Genomic DNA, 27,471 nt, shown 5'->3' with positions numbered 1-27,471 from the left:
TAAGGTTTGCAGTGCTTTGCAGTCAGTGTGGTTACTTCATAGCTCGCTTTTGTACACACAGTTCTTGGAAAGTACTGGGGGCACAGGTTATTGATTTTATGACATGAGTTTACGAGCCGGTGAAAAGTTGGCTGGACTTTGGACATGCCTGCAGTTGTAGTTTTAGGCCTGCAGCTTCCGCTCTCCTCAACACTTGATTGAGTCTCTTCAGGGCTGCTACAAATAAATATCCATAGCCCGGGATGACACCCAGGTACAACACACAGTGTGTGAGGGTAATGTTAATCAAAACCTTGTCCAACAGTCTTTGAATGTGGTGGGGGCATCTCAGAGGCCAAAAGGGAGAACCATGACCTACCACAGGCCCCTATTGGTAATGAAGGCTGTTTGGAGTTTTGCTTTGGGAGCCAGGCTTATCTGCTAGTGCCAACTGAACAGGTCCAGAGCATACAGTGTTCCGTCAATGCATGGACGGGTGTATGGTTCTTCCTACTCTTTTAGTTGAGAGCTCTAAGGTCTTTGCAGAAACACCATATTTTCTTTTCTTTCTGTCACCATGAAGACTGTCACCGTGAACTCGTGGAGGGCTCAGGGAGGCCTGCCACATCTCTAGCAGCAGACTGTCAGGCCAAATAAAGACTGTGAGGTCTGGTTCTGAAAAGTGGTGGTAATGTTGTGTTTGATCTTGCTCATCAGATAACAGACCTTTACAGTTCCATATTCATACTTCCCTCAATGTTGCAATATTTTCAGTACCTGCAGGAGTTTTGTTCACAGATAGCTCAGGTGACCCATCTAGTGGGATGTTGGGTATAGGAGTCTGTCTTTCCACTAAATAAACCTGGTTTTGTCCATCATTGCTAGGGTGTGAACCACATAGGACCCTGATCTAGGGGGACTCTGAGTCATTTGGATAACATGTCCTTCAGAAAATACAAGACTCCCCTTTTTGGTTTCAATAATACAGCGCAGAGCTCACATAAATGAAGGCTTAGTGAGCATTCTTTCAGATCAGCAACCCACATAGGCCAATTTACTTGCTATGTCCTCATCTCCAAGGCCTCCCCCTGCATGGTAGTCCATTCTCCAGTCACAGTCTGTAGCTTGAAAGTGGTAGGAAGTGGCTGTATTATTTCTCATCACAGCAGGGGTCACCAATGTTGCAGACAAAATCAGTATAGACGTGGGCTGAGCATGAAGCTCTATTGTGACTCACTGTTTTGAAGCAGCGGTCACTAATACAGGTTCCTCCCAAAGTCACAAGTCTCTCAGATTGGTCAACTCAGAAACTTGACAACTGACTGAATGACAGACCTTGGAGCTAATAAGTGTCTCTGCTCATTGCAGTCAGTTTAGTTACAGAACATGAAACATGTGGAAAAATGGACCCTACAGCTGAACTGAGTTCACAACACTTCTTTATCTTACATGTACTTCTCAATTTGCAGGGGATGATATCTGCCGAGAGTAGAATTTTTTTTATCTTTTTTGCAACGTTTAAGAACCAAGGCTGCCTTTGCTCTCCATTAAAGAATAGTGACATAAATAGTGAACTCCCACAATGTACCTTGCCCACTCAAAGCCCACAATTGGGGTCCTTAACCAATTTTTGCTCATTTGCCATTTCTAAACTGGTTTGTAAAAAGTATTGTTAAATTTAAAACCAATAAGTAGCATAAGAAAAATTAATTGATATTTATATGCCCCAGCGTAAACCCGTATTGAGGATAAATAACAAAAAGATTAGTTTAAATCTGTGAGAAAACTCAGAGAAACAGGGAATGAACCTTTTTGATACATACAGTAATTGCAATAATGAGTAGGAAAACAGCACAAGGAAGCAATCACAAATGTCGATATATTAATCTAATCTTTTAGTAATGTTTATCTGTAACTTGGCACTTTTTTGTATTTCTCTTGTCGGAAAAAAACTAGACAGATACCTTCACAACTATAGGGCGGGTATGGATGCCCATGGTTTAAAACAAAGAAAATCTAACAAACCAATGTTTTATTATTGTGTCCAGATTACAGCAAAAGTTTACAACAAAAAAATGTATTCTTCATATGAAGCCAAGAATAAAGTGATCAAAACAGAAAAAAACATGACATGAGGATGACTTATTTTCCTTATCACCTGGAAACCCTCCCCTCCTCCCTTCACTATGGTAATCTGTATATAGAGTGTTTTTGTAAAGATTTAGTGCAGTGGTGTAGGGAGGAGACACAGACATGGGGACATTTCTCTTCCCATCTTTCTGTGCTTTCGTAGTCTGTCTTTCCTGCTGTTTCTCTTCAGACTCATCTAGTATTCACTCATCTTGCAAATTAGGCAGACAGTTTCATCTGAACGCTCTGCACATGCCTGGTGATGTGATTCTGGGTGGACTGTTTGAAGTTCACTTCACCTCAGTCTTCCCTGAGCTAATCTTTACCTCTGAGCCAACTAAGATCAGCTGTCAAGGGTAAGTGCTCTTTTCCCTGAGCAAAAGATGTATTCGTGCCATGTTTTTAAGTAATTGATGGTAACATCATTCGTTAGGTTTGACCCTTCGGGCTTCAGACATGCCATGACCATGGCCTTTGCTATCTATGAGGTCAATGAAAATCCCAACTTGCTCCCCAATTTGACTTTGGGGTACAGTCTTTACGACAACTGTGCTACACTTGTGATTGGATTTAGTGCTGCTATGTCACTCTTCAATGGCCAAGATGAGGAATTCATGCCTGAGGAAAACTGTTCAGGAAGACCTCCAGTTCTGGGAATAGTGGGCGACTCTTTCTCCACCTTTACTATTGCAACTTCTGATGTGATAAGTTTATTCAGACTTCCAATTGTAAGTTTTATTTTGTTTAATTTTTTGTTTTCTTTATTTTGATAGTAAACGTGCACAGCACCTTTGTCAGAATTGCTTGAACAGTAATTCTATGTCATTATGTTTTTTAGGTAAGTTACTATGCTACATGTTTATGCCTCAGTGATCGCAAGAGATTTCCATCTTTCTTCAGAACAATACCAAGCGATGCATTCCAGGTATTTATATATGGTATTTCCAAAACCCCTTTAACACACTAAATGTGTTTTTTTGAAATACAGGGCATTGGAGTTTTATGACAAACACGTGTATCCAAGGTTATTCTTTCTAAACTGTTATCTTTACACTTGGTTTCCACTTTAGGTTCATGCCATGTTACAGATTTTGAAGCGTTTTGGCTGGACATGGGTGGGGCTGTTGGTCAGTGATGATGATTATGGACACTATGTAGCCCAGTCCTTCCAGTCTGAGTTGCATTATTCTATTGGAGGTTGTTTGGCTTATTTGGAGACGCTGCCCTGGGGAGATAATCCAGTCGAGCTGAGGAGGATTGTGGGATTGATGAAGAAATCAACAGCTCGGGTTGTTATTGTTTTTGCTCATCAAATACATATGATTCAACTTATGGAAGAGGTAAATCTGTCCAACTGACTACATCTAAGTGTGGGTTTTATTGTGAAAGTCATGTCGATCTCGTAAGATGCCTCAGCAACATTTTTAACTAGGGGTGTCAAATTATTGCATTATTGCCACTAATCAATTAATTTATTTGGATGTTATTCTTTTTTTAACTGTCTTAATCTCATTATAGTAATAAAGCTAGTGTCATGTTTTCAAATATAAAACAGAGGTCCAGGTGTTTACTTGCTTGAACATTCTATTTGAACTCAGCTGAAAACGCATCTTACATCTCTCTCTGTGTCCCTGTAGTGCGACTTAGTAGTTTTAACAGAAATTACCAAAAACATAGCCAAACCAATACCACAACTGATATCTCTTATTTTAATTAGAGCACTCTGGACCTGATGTGTTTTTTTTTCCCTAATTGTTTGAGATTGCAAATGATATCCCTCGGTGGTATAGAAGTCAAGTTCTGTTAAAATAAAGATAAAGTAGTTAAAGTCTTAAAAACTTGATAAACACCATTTTTTTTAGCTGTAGTTTGATCTTTTACTGCTCCACATAGTCACAAATTCCAATAAAATACCTCTAAACCAGGCATTTCACAGCACTAATTACGTTTAAATAAAAATCGATCAATAAGATTGATTAATTACAGGTCATACATGATTAATCGCAAAAAGAATTAATCACTTGACGGCACTAATGTGAACATATGTTCCATATTGGAAATTATGCAACCAACAGGTGGTAAATCAGAATGTGACAGGTCTACAGTGGATGGCCAGTGAAGCCTGGACATCAGCAAATGTTCTTCAAACACCTCGATTCATGCCATACCTCGGTGGTACGTTGGGTATCGCCATCCGTAGAGGAGAAATTCCTGGGCTTAGAGATTTTCTTCTGAGAATACGTCCACATGACAAAATTGACGACGAAAATAGCATGGTAAGACTTTCAAAACAACCTGAATGTTACCAAAGTGCTTTTTTGATATGTATTCTCATGGTCTGCTTTCAAAAACATGTCAGGTTAAGCAGTTCTGGGAGCACACATTTCAGTGCCGATTTGCACCACCTCCAGTAGAATGGATGGAAGCTGGTGGGGCCTTGTGCAGTGGAGAAGAAGATCTACAGACTGTAGAGACTACATTTCTGGATGTCTCTAACCTCAGACCTGAGTACAACATTTACAAAGCTGTGTATGCTCTGGTGTACGCTCTTGATCAGATGCTACGGTGTGAACCAGGAAGAGGACCTTTTAGTGAGCACAGCTGTGCATCTTTGCAACAATTGGAGCCTTGGCAGGTTTGATCTTTTGTTGTATTGTTCCAATCATCTGCTATGCCCTTTTTGAGCCCTTATAGGAAACGAGTTGGCAGAATTATAATAGTCACATGTTAAGACCTACTTAATACCTTGTTGAAATTATTCGAAATTTTAACCCCTGCACATCTTTTGTACTGCATTAGGTTCTAAATGTTTTTTGTCTGTCTTTGTAGCTTATGCATTACTTGGAAAAGGTCAACTTTACGACATCTTTTGGTGACGAAGTGTCCTTTGACAAAAATGGTGACGCTTTACCAATATATGATGTCATGAACTGGGTTTGGCTTCCTGGAGGAAAAACAGAAGTTCAGAATGTAGGTGTTGTCAAAAAGACACCCATGAAGGCTGAGGAACTTATGATCAACGAAGATAAGATCTTCTGGAACTTTGATACGGTTAAATTGTTTGATTTTGTTTTGCTCTTACATTAATAGTTTTCTTTTCTAAAAATTAAATTAAACTAGTTCTGAAACATGCTCATGTCTATTATGTCTGTAGGTGCCACGGTCAGTGTGCAGTGAGAGCTGCCCTCCAGGTACCCGGATAGTGAGAAGGAAGGGACAACCTCTGTGTTGTTTTGATTGTGTCCCATGTTCTGAAGGAAAAATCACCAATCAAACAGGTTAGTTTCAGTACCAATATATTTTGAATAAATAAATTCTCATACTTAGTGTGGATAAGACCACTTGCCCTTGAAGGCCACATTGGGACCAAGATAGTTTGATGCTTGCTTCAGATAAGCCCTAATAAAATTGGGGACACCAAAAAAGCAGCAAAAAAAAGATTAGCAGGTCAAGAAAAAACAAACAAGCAACAGATAAGCCTTCTTACTTTATCATGAAATCACTTTCACTGATGCTTTTAAACTGTATTAGGATTGCAGGATATACTAATACTACTACCACTACTTTTACTCAGTTCTGTTTTCAGAGTATTTTAAGAAAAAATGTGTAATATTGTCATGCCGAATTGTTATCAAAGTTACAGCATTTCCTTTTTCTTTTTAGACTCTATTGAGTGCCTCAGTTGTCCAGAAGACTTCTGGTCCAGCAAACAAAATGACCACTGTGTTCCGAAGGAAATAGAGTTTCTCTCCTACGACGACCCTCTTGGTATATGCTTGACAACCGCTTCGTTGCTGGGTACATTCATCTGCAGCATTGTTTTTGCCATCTTCATCTATCACCGCAGCACACCTGTAGTGCGGGCAAACAATTCTGAACTGAGCTACCTCATTTTGGTGTCACTTAAGTTGTGTTTTCTCTGTTCCCTACTGTTCATCGGACAACCTCAACTGTGGACGTGCCAACTGAGACATGCTGTGTTTGGGATCAGCTTTGTGCTTTGTGTTTCATGTATTCTAGTTAAAACCATGGTGGTTCTAGCTGTGTTCAGATCTTCAAAGCCTGGAGGCGGATCCAAACTCAAATGGTTTGGAAGTGTTCAGCAAAGAGGAACAGTTTTAGCTCTCACTTGTGTTCAGGCAGTAGTTTGCACTGTTTGGATTATCTCTGCCTCACCAACCCCACATGCAAACACCAGATACCACAATGACAAGATCATTTATGAATGTGTCGTTGGCTCCACAATTGGATTTGCAGTCCTGTTGGGCTACATAAGCCTACTGGCTATCATAAGTTTTCTGCTTGCATTTCTGGCTAGGAATCTTCCAGACAACTTTAATGAAGCCAAATTCATCACTTTCAGTATGCTAATTTTTTGTGCTGTGTGGGTGGCCTTTGTTCCTGCCTATGTTAACTCTCCAGGTAAATATGCTGATGCAGTGGAGGTGTTTGCCATATTGGCCTCCAGTTTTGGCCTCCTTGTGGCGCTGTTTGGACCTAAATGTTACATAATCCTACTGAAGCCAGAAAAGAATACAAGGAAAGCTATAATGGGCAGAGACATAAAAAGATAAAATGAATAATCAATGACACGTCCAGCAAATCATTCGTCCAAGTTAGCATTCAATAGACATGATGAAATATATATTGCTTTTGAAGATGAAACAATGTTTTAGTTGATGACACTAAATAAACAATAGGATTTACCATTTTTAAAACCATAATTTTTTTGCTGATGACAATATTTCCAGGGCTGCACGGTGGCGCAGTGGGTAGCACTTTTGCCTCACAGCAAGAAGGCCCTCAGTTCAAGTCCCAGCTGGGGGACATGAAAAACACAACATCAATGGGGGACCTTTCTGTGTGGCGTTTGCATGTTCTCCCTCTGCATGCGTGGGTTTTCTCAGGGGTCCCCGGCTTCCTCCCACTGTCCAAAAACAAGCTTCATAGGTTAATTGGTAACTCTAAATTTTCCATAGGTGTGAGTGTGAATGTGTGTGTGATTGTGGCCCTGAGCCAGATTGGCGAACTCACCAGGGTGTCTCCTAACTTCGCCCACAAATGGCCGGGGTAGGCACTGGCAGCCCCGTGACCCCGAAAGGGATAAAACGGCAGAAGATGAATGAATGAATGAACAAAATCTCGAAATAACCCATTTAAAAAAAAACAATCACCAAATGTTTTACTATATGGGGGGATGCAGAGAGCCATGAGAGACTACTTTAAGAGAATGAAACTTATGCAGGCTGTCTTCTCTCACAGGTTACTTTTTTATCATGTGTTAACATAAGAAAAAAATAGAAGATTGAGAACATGGATTATAAACTGTACATAAAGATAAGAATAAGGTTGCCATCTATGAGGAGATTTTTTGGAATTGTCCCCTTATGAAACAAGTGTTGTTCATAGTTTGTAATTTCAGGGTTTTTGTTTTGTTTTTAAAGTGCAGTCTACATTTTAAAAATGAATATACAGCATGTTTAATTGATGTTCTGTAAAATGTAATCACCATCCATTTGTGTTTTTGGTTTAACCATTTTCTTTTTTATATATCAGTCCTACATAGGAGTTTTGCTTTTGATTCCAAATTACCAGATCCAGATCCTCTTGCTTTTAGTCTTTAAGTTGTGATTTTTGTTTTTCACTACTGAGTGATGTTTTGATTTTGGTAGTGTTGAAAAACTTTGAAGTTTCTATTACATTCCCCCACACACAACAGCAGAAGCAGGTCACTCACAAAGTTATTTTTAACCGAGCACTTGCAATACTTGAATTCTAAAACAACTAACATTAGAATTGACTTCACCTACATCTGGCGTGTCCAGATGTCCGGGTTTGTGCTTGGGGGGCAGAAGCGCATACAAATCTGTTTTTTTATTTTTTTTTATATATTATTCTTGTGTTTTCCAAAATGCGTTTTTTCATCACACGAGCTACTTAGTTTCATAGAAGGATCAGCTTTCTCCTCTGAAGTCCTCAAAGTAATCACATTAATTAAGCATTATTTCCTGTCCTGCCTCCCCATTGGTGTTGTCAAAGATAAAACAATGACACAAAGCACACAAGAGAAATAGGGCCGTGCATAAAACCCAGTCACCTTAAACAAAGGTGAGGGAAAAGGTGTGAAAGGGGGAGAGTAATTATGACAATTTATTTGCCAACGTACTTTATCTCAACGGTTTACTTTATTACATTGTATCCAGAGTTTTCTTCTCTTTTAACTTGTAATTTAAGAAAAAACTTTACTCTCAATGAAATCCACAAGCCCGGGGATGTGGTTCTGGGTGGGCTATTTGAGGTACACTACACGTCTGTCTTACCTGAACGAGCTTTTACCTCAGAGCCACAGCAGCCACTCTGCAAAGGGTAAGTATCCCTTCCGCAGCCCTTTTTGTGCTACAACCGTTTAATCAGCATTTGCAAAATGATGTGACTGCTGCAACTGCATGGTGTCTGATCCACAATGGCAGACTCCTCTTCATTTCAGAGGTGGTTAACTGTCCATGTTCTTCTTTTAGTTTTGACACCCTTGGATTTAGACATGCCATGACCATGGCCTTTGCTATTGATGAGATCAACAAGAAAATAAATTTGCTCCCTAATGTGACTTTGGGATACAGAATTTATGACAACTGTGGAGCCTTGGTGGTTGGATTCAGTGGAGCCTTATCACTGGCCAGTGGCACTGATGAACAGTTTAAGCTTCTGGAAAACTGCTCAGGAACCCCACCAGTCCTTGGGATTGTTGGTGATCACTACTCTACTTTTTCTATTGCCATTGCTAATGTACTAGGTTTATACAAAATGCCTCTTGTAAGTTTCTACCTGTTTGATGTTTTTGTCTATTTTGAGGAAATAACTCGGTTTTGCAGGATAGAATCAGCCGTTATGAGATTTCTTTACTTATAGGTGAGTTATTTTGCAACTTGTTCCTGCCTTAGTGACCGTCAACGCTACCCGACCTTCTTTAGAACAATTCCAAGTGATGCTTTCCAGGTAAAACTCAACAAACATTCTGAGAATTATCAGTTTTGAACAACACTGTAACAATATTTGTGACATCCTTCATTTTTTCTTGGGTTGATTCAAAAACAACTAGCATTCTTTTGTAAATGTGCATCAGCGATGACATTTTAAAAAAATGACTAACCTTTACTAAATGACGTTTCATTGTTTCCTCAAACTAGGTGCGTGCTATGGTTAAGATCCTTAAACATTTTGGCTGGACATGGGTCGGTCTGCTGGTCAGTGATGATGATTATGGACTGCACGTCGCTCAGTCATTCCAGTCGGACCTGGCTCGGTCTGGTGATGGGTGTCTTGCGTACCTTAAGGTTTTACCCTGGAACAGTGACCAAAGCGAGCTCACACAGATTGTGCATTTGATTAAGGCATCAACAGCTCGAGTGGTCATTGTGTTTGCGCATGAGATCCACATGATTCAACTGATGGAAGAGGTAAATCAAACAAATAACAACATTGTTTTTGTTTTTTTTGGTCTTGTCGCTTCCAAAAACAACATGTTTCTTTTTTTAAGAAAAAATCGTAATCAAATACACTTTCTTTTCATACTTTTCAACTGTAAAGCTTGAGTGTCTTGAAACATTGTGAAAAAAATCAAATATTGTTGTGGTGTGACTGCATAGACAGGCATAGAATTAGGGTTAGAAGAGGACGCTTTTAGTAAGTGTCTGCCTTCTTGACAAAAAGTCTTATTTACTTTAATTTTAGGTGGTGAGGCAGAATGTTACAGGTCGTCAGTGGATTGCAAGTGAAACGTGGACAACTGCAGTCGTACTCCAAGTGCCTCACCTAATGCCATACCTCAGTGGCACACTGGGTATTGCCATCCGCAGGGGGGAGATACCAGGTCTGAGGGACTTTCTGTCACAAATCAAACCTGTCAAAAACAGCTCTGGGAATGATCTTGTAAGAGTGAATGAACTGAATCTGACATCAAATATGACATGAAAATGTATGTAGGTTCTAATAAAGCCATTGAAAGTCTATCTCTCTTTTTAACAGGTAAGGCAGTTTTGGGAACACACCTTTAAGTGTAAATTTGATGGAGCAGGATCGGTGGAAACTGAGAAACCTTTATGCACTGGAATGGAAAACATTGATGCTGTGCAGACCGAGTTTTTGGATCTTTCTAATCTCAGGCCAGAGTACAATGTTTACAAAGCTGTGTATTCTCTGGCTTATGCCCTCCATGACATGCTAAAGTGTCAGTCAGAGAGTGGCCCTTTCAGTTGTGCCACTTTGTCCACCCTGGAGCCATGGCAGGTGGGCTATCAGCAAATATATGTATCTTTAAAACAATTTTTGCTCCCTCAAGTTATTGTTACTATAGAATCTTATTAACAAAATAAAGGCATTGATGTTTACATTATTTAAACTTTGTTCTTTTGATGCAGAATTACAATACATCAATTGGGAAAAATATTCCACTTCTAGGACAGTTTTTACTTGTTTATAGAATGGCATAATGTACAACTTTATGATTAAATATTAAAAAGTGCCAACAGTTGTGCTGTATGTTGTTGCTTTTGGTCTGAATTTTAATTTTAACACTGACTTTAGTTGTTTTGTTTCTATTTTTCAAATTTAGCTATTTGGTCACAGAACAACAATTTATTTTATATTTGTTTTTGTTCATTTTTTAATTCTAAGAAAGTGTTGTCTTATTTTTATTGTGTTGTTCTTTTGGTTTAGATGAAGTATAAAGTATGATCTGAACATTTTTATTGACTTCATATATAATATGAATAATAAAAAAAATGTAAAAAGCCTCTTTTGCATATGAGACAGTTGTTGATTATGAGAGAAAAGGCGGATGGAAAAGTGTAGGACTCTTTTTGTAAATAATCGATCAGTTATTGACAATGATTCACGATTCCATCCGCTGTAAGTTTCAGACTGTCTCTTCTCCTGTTTGCAGCTCGCTCATTATTTGCAAAAGGTCAACTTCACCACACCGTTTGGTGATCAGGTGTCATTCGATAAGAATGGCGATGCTTTACCGATTTATGATGTTATGAACTGGCTGTGGCTCCCTGATGGAAAAACTAAAGTTCAGAATGTTGGCGAGGTGAAGTCAGCAGGTTCCGGCGGTGAAGAACTCTATATTGATGTGGACAAAATTTTCTGGAACACTGAGTCTAAACAGGTCATGACTTCTTTCCATTCTGGTCATTCGTATATTACTTATGATTGAATGAGAAAAAAGTAAAATTCTTTAACCAGCAATAAAAAACTCATTAAAATCAGATAAGACCACATTAAAAAAGTTATAATTCACACTTGAAAGGCCATTAACTCGCTTATACCATGGCCACTTACAAAAGAAATAAATCTGAACCAGTTTTTATTCCATAACTCCTGGTTTTTTTTCGGATTCGGATTGCTTTTTCACGAAAAGTGGACTATTTGTTACGTGGTGCGGCGCGTTGTCACGGTAACATGACAAGGCACCGCAGCACCGCTGCAGGCAAGATTTGGCGATATAAAGTTATATATATATGCTCATCGTCCCAATAGGTTAAATAAAGCATCAGTTCAGAGAGAAAGTTCACCTCTTACAGGTTGTTTTTTGTCCAGATGATGAAGCTAAAGGTTGTTTTAAAGAAGTTGGCGCGGTGATACAGAAGATTTAGGATAGGTGACCAGAACTTCTTTTTGGGGCGTGCGGTTATCACTTTTTAATGCACACCCAGCAGCCAATCAGAATCGAGTATTCACGGTATGGTATAACACATAAGTAACACATAAGTAACATGGTATAACACATAAGTAACATCTTCTGACTAAACAGTTTTTTTAGTGTTATCAAAGCATTTTTTAGTTGGAAATCTTTTCGATTTGCTTATAACATTTGCTTAATCACTGATTATGAACACTTTGAAGAATGGGCATGGTGCTTCATTTAAAAATAATAATTTTGGAAGATTGATTATCTTTAAAGGAAAATAATACTGAGTTATAAATATGCTTTGGGTCTTACAGCCTCCTCAGTCAGTGTGCAGTGAAAGCTGTCCTCCAGGTACCCGTGTGGCCCGAAGGAAGGGGGAACCTGAATGCTGCTTTAGCTGTGTGTCGTGCTCTGAGGGAAAGATCAGCAACACAACAAGTACGTGTTTCAAAAACATTTAATACCTGTAGCTTTTTGTTGCAAATGCTGAACAGTTTCTTCTTTCTGCTCAGACTCCTTGGAGTGCATCACTTGTCCAGAGGATTTCTGGTCCAACTCCCGGCGTGACCTCTGTGTTCCAAAGAAAACAGAGTTTCTGTCCTATCATGAACCTCTGGGTATCTGTTTGACAACCACCTCCCTTCTGGGTACATTTATCTGTACTGTTGTCTTGGCAATATTCGCCTTTCATCGGCGTTCACCAATAGTACGAGCCAACAACTCAGAATTGAGCTTCCTGCTTTTAGTGGCATTGAAACTTTGCTTCTTGTGCTCCCTGTTGTTCATCGGACAACCCAGGCTTTGGACGTGCCAACTGAGACACGCAGTGTTCGGGATCAGCTTTGTGCTTTGCATCTCATGTATTCTGGTGAAAACCATGGTGGTTCTAGCTGTGTTCAAAGCTTCTGAACCAGGAGGGGGAGGCAATCTGAAGTGGTTTGGACCAAAGCAGCAGAGAGGAACAGTGTTCTCCCTTACCTGCATTCAGGCAGCAATCTGCGCTGCTTGGCTTGTCTCTTCCTCACCAGCTCCTCGTAAAAACACTCAATACCACAACGACAAGATAGTTTATGAGTGTGAGGTTGGGTCCACTATTGGTTTTGCTGTAATACTTGGTTACATTGGCATGCTGGCTATCCTTAGCTTTTTCCTAGCGTTTCTGGCAAGAAATCTTCCCAACAACTTCAACGAGGCCAAACTCATCACTTTTAGCATGCTGATCTTCTGTGCTGTTTGGATGGCTTTTGTTCCTGCTTATATAAACTCTCCAGGGCGATATGCTGATGCAGTGGAGGTGTTCGCCATACTGGCCTCTAGTTTTGGCCTTCTGGTGCCGCTGTTTGGACCTAAATGTTACATAATCCTACTAAAGCCAGAAAAAAATACAAAGAAGGCCATAATGGGTCGATGAGGACAACAGCAGATTATCTATTAAACATCAATAGTGTGAATAGGAGCAAAAACAACTCTGTAAAGTCAAAAATGTGCAAGGTGTATTTTTGTTCTGGAATCTCATAACTTTTTCAGATTAAATATTTAACACCATGTGCACAATTGCATAGAGGAACAATAAGAGCTCCATCATCCAACAAAACTTAATTTTCCTAACTTGCTCAGTCCCTTTTTTGGGGTCACAGGGATATAGGAGTCTATCCTAGCCACTGATGTGCAAAGGTGGGGTACATCCTGGAGAAGTCCCCAGTTCATCACAGTGCCACACAATTACACATACTCACACCCAGGGCAAAATTTAGAAAGCTAGGGAAAACGCACGTATGCACATGGAAAACAAGCAAACTCCACACATGAAGGTCTCTCCAACAAAACAAACGAAAAATAATAAATATAAGTTGACTCTAGACAGTTCTAAATGCTTCCACATCTAAAATATTCTAGTATCTTTTGGCTATAAGGTCCTGTGGCCAGCAAAATGAGCTCAATTGTCATGTCTGCATCTCCTAGATACTTTTTCCCAGCTATGCTGCTTAGAGCACTGATATTTTTTTCGTATGTTTTTGCTCAAACAGCTATTTCAACTCATCACTAAGCTCTGCAACTGTTACAGAAAGGTGTGTTTGAGCAGAAAAATGGGCAAAAACATGCAGGACAATGCATTCTAAAGAGCAGGATTAAGACACAGTCATTTGTGAACAAACCAATGCATTCAAGTCATAGATACAAAGAAAACCTTGCTATGACTGCTAACAGCAGTGTTTGTTAGAACTTTACAACTATTATCTCATCTGACTGTTCTTAAACTGACACATACGCTGGAACACAACTGATCTGTGTTTGAGGGATTTCATGGAACGTTTGCATTCCAGAATCATTTTTGGTTTTAGGACTAGTCATATCAGAGATCAGCAGGGCTCCTCTTGTCTCAACCCCAAAGTCTAACTTGTCCCATCCTTTAAGAGTCAGGAGTGAAGTTGTGCTGGGATCTGCTGGTGGGTCCCAACTGCAAACTAGAGTGGATTTTTTGAGAATCTATGTGCATGTGTGTGTGTGAGCACGTAAATGTATTTACTAAGAAAAAATTATTAGCAGTGTTTGGATAGTGCGGAGGCCTGCAACCTCCTGTCAGTAAAGATGTGATGAGTATAAATTCATGGGCTGTAGCTCCACACAGTGGAATTATGATGAACAACAGTCAGCTTGATAGCTCGTCCTGCATGCTGACTTGTCCAGCTGAGAGTAAATTTGCTCTAGTTTTTTTCCCCCCCCGTTGATTTTGATCAGATTTTATTCTTCCTGAGCTCACGCCATCTGTATGTATTTTATGGTCAGATCCTGTCATGTCACCCTTGTTTGCTTTTTCCACAGTTGTGATTTTTACATGGCTTAGTTCAGTTATTTAGTTTTGCTTATTTATTTTAATTGAGTCAATAAATTATTTTGTTTTCCACCAAGTCTGTCTGCAGTCTCCAACGTTTTACTCCTCCGCAGCACAATTTCATGACACCCCCCTCTACAACTTCAATAAAAAGATGACAGATTCACTTGGGATCAAGTTGTAGGTGCTAGTGAATAGGAGTTTGAAATGTTGAAGGTCTCTTCATGGTTAACTGAATAAATCTTTGAAGATATAAAACATTTCTCAATCCCTTCAAACAAGCTTCGCTGGCAGAAGCAAGAAGGCCCTGGTTTATTCAGTTTGTCCTGAAAGTCAATGGATGGATGGATTTCCTGAACCCACTTTACTGATCCACTCTGATGAAAAATATGGTTTGGTTTATTGAACATGTTCTTGTGACAATCTTCTAATGCTGGAGGACATATATAAAGAAAATAAAGTTTTAATTTGTATTTCTGAATATTTCTTTACTCAGACCGTTGTGAATCAGGAGAAGAAGAGCAAATGTGATTTGAAAAAGCTTGTAATTAAGTACAAACTACAATCGACAGGCCACAAGCTCCTTGCTCCACTGCATTCAGATACCTCCACTTGTTGACAAATAAATCCATTTACAGTATGTCTGGCATCTGACATAAAACTGTACGGCTGGATAGCTCCAAGATCACGAGCACATTTTTTTGCACTAGTACTATTAGGTTGGGGTTGTGAGGGGCAGAGAGTTAGAGGGACATCTTATATACAGATGAATGATGTGAGGTAGGGGCCGGGTTACGCCTCACCAGCAGACACATTTCTAATGGACTATTGCTACTTTGCAGAAATTATGTCCTAGAAACTGACACAGGTTTTTCTTGATTTTGCCCTTTTACAAACGATGATTGGAGTGGGACTTTAATTTTCATAAATATTATTAACATTATGGTATTATAGTAAGGAGCATAATAGAATATCATAGCTGAATTAAATATTTTTAACTAAGTTTACTGTTTGTTGACTTGTAACTTTATCTAAGAAACTTCTAAACTGCAGTTGTTTGTGTATTCCTAAATGTTTCACTCTATTGTAAAATTATTGTTCAGATTTTGATACTGATTCCACATATTATGCTTGTAGAGACTGACTATTGAAGCCAAATAAAGATATTAGAACTTGCGTTTTTATCAATCAACCTTTTAAAATGACTTAACAAAAGTAAAGCTAGTGCTCACTCTAAGTTGGTAGCTACTGCCATTTAATGTTACCTGAAACTGAGACACAAAAATTTGATAATTTGAGATTAATAGATTGAAATATAGCATTAATTTTCTCCACACCCACCATTTTTTTCAGAAATAATTTAGCAAAATATTTTAAAATATTTTAAAGACAAGAAGTTGCACTTTGGATAAAAGAACAGCAGATGGCAGCACGACTCTGCTCAGGCTGTGGTTCTCATCAGAAACGCCTTCATATGTGTTAGAGGAATTTGATTTCTTTCATTTTTTTAATGAAAGCTTTATATGACAGTTCATCGCATTTGTAACAAAGACAGTTTAAAATCACAATGCAGCATCTGTAACTTAATCTGAACCTGTGGATTTCTCTTTCCCTATTAAAAATATATATTTTGCATTTTCTAATTGGTGAAAAGTTTTCTTTCTAACTCTTTCCTTATTTTCATTAATAATATGCATATATTTATGATTTACATCGCAGAATGAATTTCCCAACAAAAGAGGTTCTTATTTTATTATATTTTTATTTTTCATTTTAGTTTTTCTTTATCATACAGGGCGTTACGTAATATTTTTAACAACACAAATCACAAAAATTGAGAACCTAACTGACAGCAGACAGGGTCATCATGGATTTTTATTACAAAAAGTGTTATTTAACCCAATATTAAAAATAAAATGAATTGAAATACAACAAAAAACAGTACCAAAGGGTGGCACGACTCGGCACTCAATGACTTTTGCTTTTGCTACCTGGCCATCAGATGCTTCTTAGTGTTTTTCTCGGGCCGCAAAAGTATGATGAAACACTTTGGAGCAAAGATGCAGAATAGTAAACCAAAGCTGGAAGCCAAGATTGCAAAAACCTCCACAGCAACAGCATATTTTCCAGGAGAGCTGACATAGGCGGGGACAAAAGCCACCCAGACAGCACAGAAAATCAGCATGCTGAATGTGATTAGCTTAGCCTCATTAAAGTTGTCAGGGAGCTTCCTAGCAAGAAAGGCCAAGAGGAGGCTTGTACAGCCGAGCAGGCCGATGTAGCCCAGCACCACAGAGAAACCCACCACGGAGGCCATTGCACATTTCAGGGTGACTTTTAACCCTGGGATCTCCAGGTCGGGTTGAGGTATTGGAGGGCTAAGTGTTAGCCAGATGATACAGATGACCACCTTAATGGTAAAAAGATTGTCAGGTTATTTACGTTGCAGGAAGTAAGAGGAGGTCAAATGTTGTTGTTGTTAACAGTGACTGACCTGTATACTAGTGAAAAAGCAGACACTTCCTCTCTGCTGACCTGGACCAAACCACTTCATTAAAGCCTCAGCACCGGGACGGGCTGAGCGGAACGCTGCCAGAACCACAATGGTTTTCACTTGGAGGCAGGAAACACAAAGTACAAAGCTGATCCCAAAAGCCGCCTGCTGGAATCGACAGGCCCAGTAAGACGGCCGGCCAATGAACAGCAGTGAGCAGAGGAAACAGAGCTTCAGTGACAGGAGGAGCAGGAAGCTCAGCTCTGAGTTGTTAGCGCGTACCTAATAATGCAAATCAGCACAAACAAATGAATTATTCTCATAAATATCTGTCTGAAATGAACAATATATTCCATGTCATCCCCATTTGTCTCACCACAGGAGTTTGACGGTGGTGAAGGAACACCACAAACACAGCTGTGGTCACCGTGGCTCCGGAAACAGCCACGGCCGTGAGAGTGACGCCCAAAGTTTCGTTGAAAGAAAGAAAGTCGAGCTGGCGAGGGACGCAGACAGTGCGTTCAGTGTTCGACCAGAACTCGGCTGGACAGTGGTCACACTGAAGGGAACCTGGGGGAGGAAGATGCACACAAGAGAGAGGAAGACTGCTATTAATTGAAAATGAAGGTCAGCAGTCCTGGCTGACGGAAATCTTTAGCTCACCGGTTTGGTTGCTAATCTCTCCATCGGCACACAAGATGCAGTCAAAACAACAGATAGGTTCTCCTTTTCGGCTGGCCTTCCGTGTGCCTGGCGCACAGCTTTCACTGCACACTGAAACAGGCACCTATACACACAAAAATAACTTCTTTTTTTTTGTCAAAGGCCTATGAGATAAGTTTCACATAATTAAATTGCAGAACATTTGCAGTTTCTGTCAACAAATGTGGTTTCTTTTTTAGCACCTGGCTGGTTCCTGTGCTCCATTCTATCGCTGTGTCATTGAGATGCAGGTCAAATCCATCCACACGACCAATCAAAGCAAGACGAAGCCCCCCTTGAGGGGTGCTCTGCCAGTTCACCAGGTCATACTTTGCAGTGATATCACCCCCTTTGAAGTAAAATAGTTCATCCTGTGGGGTGGTGAAGTTTACCTGGCTCAGGTGCTGCATTAGCTGTAAGCATGAAAAAGCTGACAGGGAAAACTGAAATTTTCATACATTTTTATGACTATTTTTCTTGACATAAAATTGCATGCAAATGTGCATGTCAAACATGCAGCACAGAGAGGCATCAAGTTTTACAAAGTGTTTTTACCTCAAAAGGTTTGATTTCTTTTGGAAAGGAGCAGCTGGAGACATTTCCGGGAGAGTTGGCTCTTTCAGGGCAGGACAGAAGGCTGTGAAGTGCATGAGCTGCTGCATAAACTGCCAAGTAGACATTATACGTTACACGTAGCTGGGAGGTGTCAGTAAAGAAATTTTGGACTTCTTCCAGGGTTTCTGTCCCTTTGCATGGTGGCAGTGAAGCTTTCTGAGTGGGCCCATTTGTATTGGGATCACAGCCGAATTCTTTCTGCCAAAACTCCCTCAGGAACTCATCACTCGGCCGAAGAAGGGGGCTCAAACTTCTGATGTAGCTGTCAAACCCTGGTAAAGCTGTACTTCGAATGGCCACACCAAGAACACCTCTTGCCACTTTATGTGAGGCTGTGTCTTGAAGAAGATCCCCGCTGGTGCTCCAAGCCTCACTGGCTAGAAATTGTCTGTCAGTCACCTAAAAATAAAAAAAAAATAAAACATTTTTTCATGATAACTGTCTGTTTTTAACAGCCTTTGGTTAATTCCTTATTTTTTTTCTTTTCTTACATTCAGCTTTGACAGTTGATGGAAGAGTTCAATCACATCGGTATACCAGGTGAAGATCAGGATCACTTTTGCCGTGGAGGCCTGAATTGTGAGTGCTGCACGTTTGGCATCACTTACTATAGTTTCTCTTTGGAGAGTCTCCACAAAAGCCAGGCACACACTATTTTCCTGAATGCTCTCCTGAAACACCTGCAGATCAGAGGAAATGATCATGAAGAATAATTATTTTTACATCATCCTCGTGTAAGAAAGAAAGAGTCACCTTTACTGCCATGTGACCGTAATCATTATCTGCTATTACTGCTCCAATCCAGGTCCAGTTGAAGTGGATTGCAAGCTGGGCAACAGCGCGGGCTTGGTAAGCATCGCTGGCCATGGTCCTGAAGAAGTTAGGGTATTGTTGTCTGTCACTCAGACAGGGGCAGCTGGCTGTGTAACTCAACTAAGAGATAGAAAATACGTCATCTATTTAAAAGCATGAATTCTTTTTTTACCCAACAAATCTAGTTCTACACACTTTTTTCCCTCTCAGTTATGTTTTCAAAATCAAAGTTGAAAAAATGTGTTAATCTGGACGGAGGATGTTGAAAAAGAAAGAGAATGTGAACTGTAAAATGTGTACACCCAAGACGATTTAGGTAAAGACAGTAGGAAATAGCTTACTACAGGAACTGAAAGAGGTCCCAGCACCCTGGAGAGGATCTGCGCTGTCACAGAGTTGGAACCACCAATGATCAAAGGGATGGGCTTATCACCTGCAGACAGGACAAGATGAGATTTAATTCAATGTAATGGCTACTTTCCATGCCGGCGTTTAAGGAAATACCTTGTCCGATGTCCATTCCGTTTCCAGCTTCTGTGTCGCAGGTGAAAGTGTTTCCGCCAACCATAGACAGAACAGCTTTCAGTTCCCAAGCAGGAAGTGCGCAGCTGTCATGGATCTGATATCCCAGTTTTACACCTGGTAGCAAGGTCAAACTGCGATTGATTTCCTCCAGTGCATATAGCATTGCATAGATGTACTGTAAGGGCAGATTTTGCACACTGAGAACACAGGAAATAATAAAAGATATATGAGTACAACAAGTGTATGTTTTAACAGAAAATTTACATAATTATAAAAGAAAACACAGCAAGCAGGAAAATTCAAGTCCAAACTCTTACCCTGTACAAGGTTTGTTGTCTGGCTGCTGCTTAAAGCTATAATCCACACTTGGTGGAGTATATCGCAGGCTAAAGAGCCCACCGATTATTATGTCTCCATCCTCAAACAACCCATTGTCGCTGTGTGTTCCCCACCGAGAGCAGTTCGTAGTCTTAACAACCTGAAAACCTGCTTGCAGTCCCAGTTGTCTGCCCAAAAGCCCCACCAGAAGCAGAGACGGAGCGTGGCTGGTCCACAGAGTGACAAGGCGGTAGCCCCAAGACATGAGTGGAGCTGTTTTGGATGAGTCCAAGTTTGACCTCTGATATATTTTAGAATAAAATACAAAAAAGAGGGAGAAAGGGTGAAAGTTAAATTCAATGAACACTTAAAAAACTCATTGATGCAAAAAAAAAGGAAACAGCTAATCCTAACAAGACATACTAAAAATAATGATGGCAGGATGCTTCAACTGAGACACCTTCCTCCTCCTGCTCTGAATAACAAAAATGTTGTTGTGGGTATTTATAATTGTGGAAAAGCCCTGAACTGAATCCTAGGAAACAAAATTGCTCTTCATCCCCAAAGGCAGAACAATTATAAGATTTATTAGTGAAGTGTGATGTCCAAAAACACTGAGCATTACAGGTTGGTTCACTTTAACACAATGTTAAGTGTTTTTTAATTTTTTCAAATAAAAAAGCGATAAATAAACAAATCCTCAATAATAAATAAAATAATAAATAAATAAATGAAAATGACTCATTTATTGAGTCATTTCAACCTTAGAAAATGTGTTCATTTTTCATACATGTTGATTGTTTGTTAGTTTACTGACCTGGTAACTGCCCTGTTGCACATCGTCATATACAGACTTTTAGCCTTTCTCTTATTGAAGCAGCTTAGCTCAAAAGGAAAGACAATAACGTATTCATATTTACAGCACAAAGAAAGAAAATCCCATAGATTATATCGTCCGTTAATTTAGGAGGGATACATAAAAACAAAAAAGCAAAAAAAAGTCACTTTGAGGTGGAAAAGATTGTAGCTAAATTTGAAATGTCTATAAATGTCAATAAATGTTTTTTTTCTTTTCAGGAAGTCTGCATTCATTCAAGTGGAAACAGAAAAGACCAAAATGTTGGGTCACATGACACTGAAAGTTTCCATCCCAAGAATAGTGAAGCAAGCTTGGTGCATTGAGAAGACAGAAAGAAAATGCTAGTAGGTAGCACTTGGCCCTTTTCTTGTTTTTAAAACTAGGACTTTGTTCAAGAAAACTTTAAAATTTAGACAGAAGTTTGAGTCACAATCCAAAACTCAGAGTTTGGAAAAAGTGCTTTCAAACTTAGTAGCAAGCCCTAATGGGCCACAGGTGTGCAACCACCCATCTCAATTAAAGTTAAATAATTACACCTTATTATGAGGTGACACAAAGGTTCCACTGAGGAGACAAACAGACTATTTTCTTGTTTGTTCAGTTGTTTATGTTGTTCCATCAGGAAATTGTCTCCTGTTTTTTTTTTTCCCTTTTTTTGGAGAAAAAAAAAAATAAAATAAAAAAAAAGGAAATTGTCTCCTGTTTTTCAGCCAAACCTGATGCAATAGAGTGATGGTTTTGACTGTAAAATCGTAACTGGAATTTGGCAGAGTGTGAGCAGTTCTTTAACTGGAAAACATTGTACAAATACACTCATTGAGCACTTTATTATAAACACCTTCCTAGTACCAGATTGGACTGTCTTCAGAACTGCCTCAATCCTTGGTGGCACAGATTCAACATTCCTCAGATAGTTTGGTCCATATTGACATGATAGCATCACACATTTGCTGCAGATTTGTCGACTGCACATCCATGAGGCCAATCTTCCGTTCCACCACATCCCAAAGGTGCCCTATTTTGGGTTGAGATATGGGGACTGCGGAGGCCAGCCATGGTTGCATTATCCTGCTGGAAGTGGCCATCTGAAGATGAGTACACAGTGGTCATATATGATACTTTGTGATTCAACTTTGATGAGGCAAACTCTGATGAAAGCAAGTGCCTCGTCATGATTTTTGATGGATGGGTTTAGTCTTTCCACTGTGCAGCAGAATGACCTTGTTCAGCTGCATGACAGGACCCAGGAAGAGAAATCAGACATCATTAATTTGACACCACATCCAGATGGACACACAAATTGCAACCAGTTAGAGCACGAGCCACACCTCCATGACCATATGAAGCCATAAAGTGATTAGCATAGTCCACCCCTCCTGACATGCAACTGGGCATGGAACCATTTGTTTACTCCTTTTACTAGTTGTGTGTATGCAGACAACTATAATATGCTGCCATAAAATATGCTTAATTTTTACTGCTTGTTGTTTGCTCAGCAATGAATGCTGCTTTACACCAGGAGCTCCAACAACCTTTAAAACTTTTTTAATACCTTTATAAGAAAAATTGAATCATTTTTCTAACCAAGTTTCTGTTACTCATTTCCTCAAACAACTCAGGGAGGTTAGCTTTGAAAACTGAGGAGATCTGCATGAAGTGTGCTTTCTTTTTTATGGATACTCTGTTCAAATTCGCCCGGTCATATTCATACCTAAAAGTGTCCCAGATAAACAAACAGGTCATTATAAAGCAGATGAGAAAATACTGCTGAGCATCTAGAGTAGCATCTAGGAGAGGGGTCAAGTGCAACGTTTTAGAAAAATGGCTACTAATATTTTATAATTATATCAGTGAGCTTAGATGTTTAAAAACAAATGGAAAATTCAAACAACAAATTTATCAAATTAGATTTGTCTGCTTTTTGCATGTTTCCTAATTGTCCCCAAATTGGAATCTGCATAGGTAACATATACATAAACAACTATGTTAATTGGTAAATTGTTGAAATGAAATAGCTAAATTGTACAACATTGCAAGATTCTTCTGTACAACTCAATTCAATAAATGTGGCTGGTGGAAAAATGGCAGACTTTTAATAAATGTGAAAAAGTGGTCTAGCTGTCTTCATTTCAAAATAAGAAATAATCACACAGTTTGTTAAATCATGTATTTCAATGTTTTATTGCATTGATAGGAAAATGCTCACATGTCTGCGATGAGCAACATTACAAAGAAAACAAAATGGATTAACACTGAAACAATCTCTAAAAAGTAATAGTAAACCTGCAGCTCTGCTGCCCTGCACTCTTAAGCATGGCCCTGTGTGTCTGACAATTTATTTGCTCTGCTGATTAAGTTGTATAAAACAAAATAACCAAAACAAACAAAAGGGCATTGTTGAAATCTGTATCAAAGTAATTATAAAAATAAAAAACATTTAAACCCAAGTTCTTTTTCTTTTCTTCTATTTTTTCATTTGACTTTTTCCATCAGATTTGAAAAATCTACAGGTAATAAAAAGTAACAAGTCCAAGCACAGACATGTATGCACTGTGTTGCACCCAGTGCCAACAACCCTATATCCTTTTTCCATTGGTTCTGTGCAAATGTATTTAGGTAATGCAACATCTATAGTAGAAACAGGTGCATAGTCATGCTTGACATGTTCACACGTAACATGCACAGAGATGTACAGTTTGAAGTGGTTTGTAACATATAGCTTGACAAAGAAGCATGTCAAGGAAATTTACACACAACACAAGTATGAAAATACCACCAAAAGGAAAAGGAAGACTTACAGTTGATGTTTTAAAAAAAATCCATCTAGTAATCGCTCGTTCTCACAACACATTCAAATTTTACAAGGACATTCTCTCTCTGCTTGGTCTGTTTTTGCTTCAACGTTTGTGATTGTAGATTGGAAGGTACGACACAGTGATGGCGATAACACGTATCTATACAATCAGTCCGAGAAGCTGTTTGAAAGGACTGCACATTCCCAAGTACATTAACACACTGAATAGAGACAACACAAAGCCATCTAGGTCATAGTGGACATTTCATACAGGAAGTCATGCCGTAAGGTTCAACAATGGGTTATATGCAATGTTTCACTCACAGTTTATTTTAAGTACCAGAAACAGCCGGACCACGGTTTTAAATGCAGGAGAGGAAATTCTCTTAGTCAGTGAACATGCTGATGAACAATTGCAAGTTTAAATGGTCGTCTGGCTTTTGGTGTACAACAGTAGTTAAAAAAAAAAATCTTAAAATCTCACTGACTGAACTATGTTTTCATACAAAGTTAGCTCAAAGCTACAATCTCAGCAGAAAATAGACTTCAGGCTCAGACACTGAATGGGAAGAGTGCAAAGATGGGAGAGAGTCGTCCATATGATACAGATCTCCATAATGGTCCCCACTGCTGTAGCGTAGAAATGTGCAAGTACCTTCGGGAAGTCCCCTGTCATCTATCTCATCAAGGTGGCCAGCTATGTAAGAACCAGTAGAGTGTCTGTTTGTTGACAAATTCTGTGAAGTTGGTTTATTCCTAAGCACCACTCCATCTGAGGTGGCCGTACCACAGTTCACTACCTCCGGCTGGGATTTCATAGCTTCCTGTTGCCTCTCACGAGCACGACTGTTTATGTGACGCACTCGACTCTGGCTTCGAGAGGAAAGACGACGGGTAAGGACTGGAGGGGAATCGTTTCTTGGAAGAAATGGAGACTGAGCTTCCTGATTCAACTGAGGGGACAGAGGTCTTTCTGTGTCACTATTATCTCCCTCCAGACTGACCAGCCTACGCAGCTGTTCTGTGAGTGGATCACTGGGCTGTGAGTGAAATGCAGAATCCCCCTTAGTGTCTACATGCTTTTGCTTCCTCAATTGTGGTTTTATGAAACTGCGGCTAATTATGTGATATTTGCTTTGAAAATTGCATGAAATATCTTCGGAGGTCAAGTCTCCCAAAGACTTAGACTTGCATGGGGTGGGAGCTGTAAAGTCTTTGGTAGTGGAGTGGAAGGAACTTCTCAAAGGTCCCACATTTGAGTGGATCAATGTTTGGGTTTCTGGCTGTGGCTTGCACCTGGTGTTATTGAGCGGAGCCCTATGCAACTGACCAGATATAGGGGGTTTAGTTTGACTTTGGTTACATGTCTGGATGTTTCTGGATGTTGAACTCTTTGATACAGGGCTAGTACAGTCGTAGTCCATGAGGTTGTACATGCCTTCACTTTCAGAGAAGGGCAAATACATGTCTCTGTCTCTAGATCTGTTAACAGATAAATCTGAATGGTCTGGAATGCTCTCAGCAGAAGAAACACCATTGTAAAAGTACCCCACTTGTTTTCGATTCATTGGGTTATGGCCCGATCCATCTTCATGAGATTTGTGTTGAATCTGGCTGCAACTGTTGCTCCTCTCTTTTGCACAGGAAACACTTAAGTCGATGTTTTTGTTGATTACCTCTGTGTTGCTCCAAGATGTGGGGTAACTGTTCTGACGGAGTGCGCTAAGGTTGGAAGGCCCAGACAATAAAAGTGTATTGCAATGGGAAGATTGGAAAGTAACCTGCTGTTCATGGTTGAACATGTAATTGCAATGGTTGTTTACTGGGGAGTTACATTGTGCAGATGTTGCATGAGAAAACTGTGTTGGATACTGAGATGGAGCAAATGATGATTGCTGTTTTTGCTGGAAATTGCTCAAAGTGGGCTCGTGGTTTTGGTAAATTGCATGTCGCTTGGTTGAACTTGTAAGCCCCTTGTACTGGTTGCTTGGTGAAGTAACCATAAACTCCAAAGGATCCTCATCCACATTTAGCTCTACTTCTGTACATGCCTCTTCAGCTGAAGTGTGGAGAATCTGAAAGCAATTATTCTTTGAAGAGGAGCTTAAGTGGTTCTTTTTAGGTAATGGACCCGGCAGGTCAAATACCTCCTCATACACCCTCTCCTCTGTCTCTACACTTTCACCCCTATTTCTATTTACATCATTCCAGTCCATACTGTGCTCTTTACCTAAAGTCTGCACAGATTTCCCTGGGGGGAATTTAAAACTTCTCAAAGATGCACTCACTGTAGTTCCTGCTTGAATGTGATTAATCTGTTTCGTTTGGTTATGCACTGATGGAGGCAACAGAACTTCTTCATCCAGAATGGTGTAGACTTCCTCTAGCTCGGCCGTTTCTGGGCTTGAGGTGACGGCAAGATCCTTTAGATCTGACTGGGAACTATAGCTCGGTGAACACATCTCAGAATTCCGATTGTTGTTCTGTTGAGCTACTTCACGGGGACTGAGGAGAAATTTCTTATTATGGGATGATGTTTTCGTTTCAAAAGGAGACCTTAACTCGGGTCTTAAATTTGAAACCCGAGACGGGGTAAGGCTGTTTTTTTCCAAACTGAATTCAAACTGATCAAGAAGAGCAGAAATGGAGCTGCATGTGTCTTGTTCATTGCTTAAGGAAACTGCATCAATGAGTCTTGAGATGGTGGTATCGTTCAGAGAGGTAACGCTCTTTGGGCAGATTTTGTTACTGAATGAGGAAACAGTCGAAACTGATGAGGTGGTAGAGGAAGAGGAGGAGGACACAGAAGCTGCAACTGTGAATGCTGTGCTGTTAGATGATGTCTCTGGTTTGTCTGATTTCGTATAAGTATTTCTTGACTTGGGGGATGAAAAATTATCTTCTCTTGCTGAGATGTTTGATCTCTTGTGTTTTGACTGATAGTTGACATAGTCTTCTTCCTTTTGCACTTCGTCATCACCAATGACTAAATAGGAAGCCTCTTGCGAGTGGCTTGACTCCTTATGTTCATGTGTCTCAGAGGGACCAGAGATGCATATTCCAACTTGGAAAGAAGATTTATTGAAGAGGTCCACAGAGGACGACCTGGGCCGGTCAAATGGACCGGTTCCTGTTAACAAAGGAGAAAAAGTGGATTAAAAAAAAAAAGACTTTCATGCTTTATTTGATGCAACAATCAGGCCGAAAACTAGGAAATTGCAATAATCAACAGTTCACTAATACAAGGCAATAACAATACAAGACGAATGGATCACCAAGAACAACGGTCAAACAAAAGCAGGGATATGGGGCTGCTGGGGTTGAAAACAAGAAAGCATTCATGTTTGCAAATACCAGATTAGGAAAAAAAGGATGGCATTGCTTGGGATCACTTTTGCTCAAATGGAATATAATGGGCACATGAATATATTTCTCTGACCACTTTCAAACAAAATACACTGGGCAAACAAAATACTGGTATGTACTTGGAAGATGCAACCTTTTACACGAGACGTATTTGAGATTACCTGCAGGAACATCCTAGTCAGTTCTCTACTATAGAGGCAACACAACAAATGAAGACGGGACAGAAAAAGCATGTTAAGGTATCACGGTAAGAAGGTTGTGGTCTAGGTTGCAAATCAGTTTAAATTGTTTAGCAAGGAGCGGGTAGAAACATCGTATATTCAATATTATGCAATACAGGAACCGGCAAAAA

At 39.7% G+C, this 27,471-nt stretch overlaps 4 protein-coding genes across 9 annotated transcripts in view; 2 read left to right on the top strand and 2 right to left on the bottom strand.

Moving 5' to 3' along the window:
- The first annotated feature begins 1,815 nt into the window (after positions 1-1,815).
- LOC101171098 (extracellular calcium-sensing receptor-like) lies at positions 1,816-6,707 on the top strand. The gene is made up of 10 exons (XM_011482714.3): positions 1,816-1,819; positions 2,300-2,465; positions 2,543-2,837; positions 2,948-3,034; positions 3,180-3,449; positions 4,185-4,385; positions 4,469-4,744; positions 4,939-5,160; positions 5,264-5,387; positions 5,773-6,707. Exons 1-10 carry the CDS (start codon positions 1,816-1,818, stop codon positions 6,681-6,683), a joined length of 2,556 nt encoding a protein of 851 aa, XP_011481016.2. The 3' UTR covers positions 6,684-6,707.
- Positions 6,708-8,640: 1,933 nt separating this feature from the next.
- On the top strand, positions 8,641-14,986 carry LOC101170861 (extracellular calcium-sensing receptor-like). Its single transcript, XM_020708210.1, has 8 exons — positions 8,641-8,922; positions 9,019-9,105; positions 9,297-9,566; positions 9,841-10,038; positions 10,135-10,395; positions 11,051-11,278; positions 12,115-12,238; positions 12,313-14,986. Exons 1-8 carry the CDS (start codon positions 8,656-8,658, stop codon positions 13,209-13,211), a joined length of 2,334 nt encoding a protein of 777 aa, XP_020563869.1. The 5' UTR covers positions 8,641-8,655; the 3' UTR covers positions 13,212-14,986.
- A 1,445-nt stretch (positions 14,987-16,431) lies between these two features.
- Positions 16,432-19,945, bottom strand: LOC101170609 (extracellular calcium-sensing receptor-like). The gene is made up of 10 exons (XM_023961840.1): positions 19,762-19,945; positions 19,599-19,690; positions 19,198-19,377; positions 18,936-19,124; positions 18,385-18,843; positions 18,033-18,242; positions 17,791-17,914; positions 17,504-17,697; positions 17,128-17,409; positions 16,432-17,043 (listed from the first exon to the last, which is right to left on the bottom strand). Exons 1-10 carry the CDS (start codon positions 19,943-19,945, stop codon positions 16,621-16,623), a joined length of 2,337 nt encoding a protein of 778 aa, XP_023817608.1. The 3' UTR covers positions 16,432-16,620.
- Positions 19,946-23,112: 3,167 nt separating this feature from the next.
- plch1 (phospholipase C eta 1) overlaps positions 23,113-27,471 on the bottom strand; it is a 65,937-nt gene continuing 61,578 nt past the window's right edge. For 4 of the 6 annotated variants that reach the window (XM_004075598.4, XM_011482479.3, XM_011482476.3 and 1 more), the window contains one exon: positions 23,113-26,883. In XM_004075598.4, the coding sequence (XP_004075646.1) occupies positions 24,275-26,883 (2,609 nt within the window). In that variant the 3' untranslated portion in view covers positions 23,113-24,274. Of the gene's footprint in view, positions 26,884-27,280; positions 27,309-27,471 lie in introns of all 6 variants that reach the window. The other 2 variants (XM_011482480.3, XM_020708209.2) reach the window with 2 other exon arrangements.

The sequence above is a fragment of the Oryzias latipes genome, chromosome 13 (assembly GCF_002234675.1).
Source record: "Oryzias latipes chromosome 13, ASM223467v1".
NCBI lineage: Eukaryota > Metazoa > Chordata > Actinopteri > Beloniformes > Adrianichthyidae > Oryzias > Oryzias latipes.
This window is presented reverse-complemented; position numbering and strand designations above follow the sequence as displayed.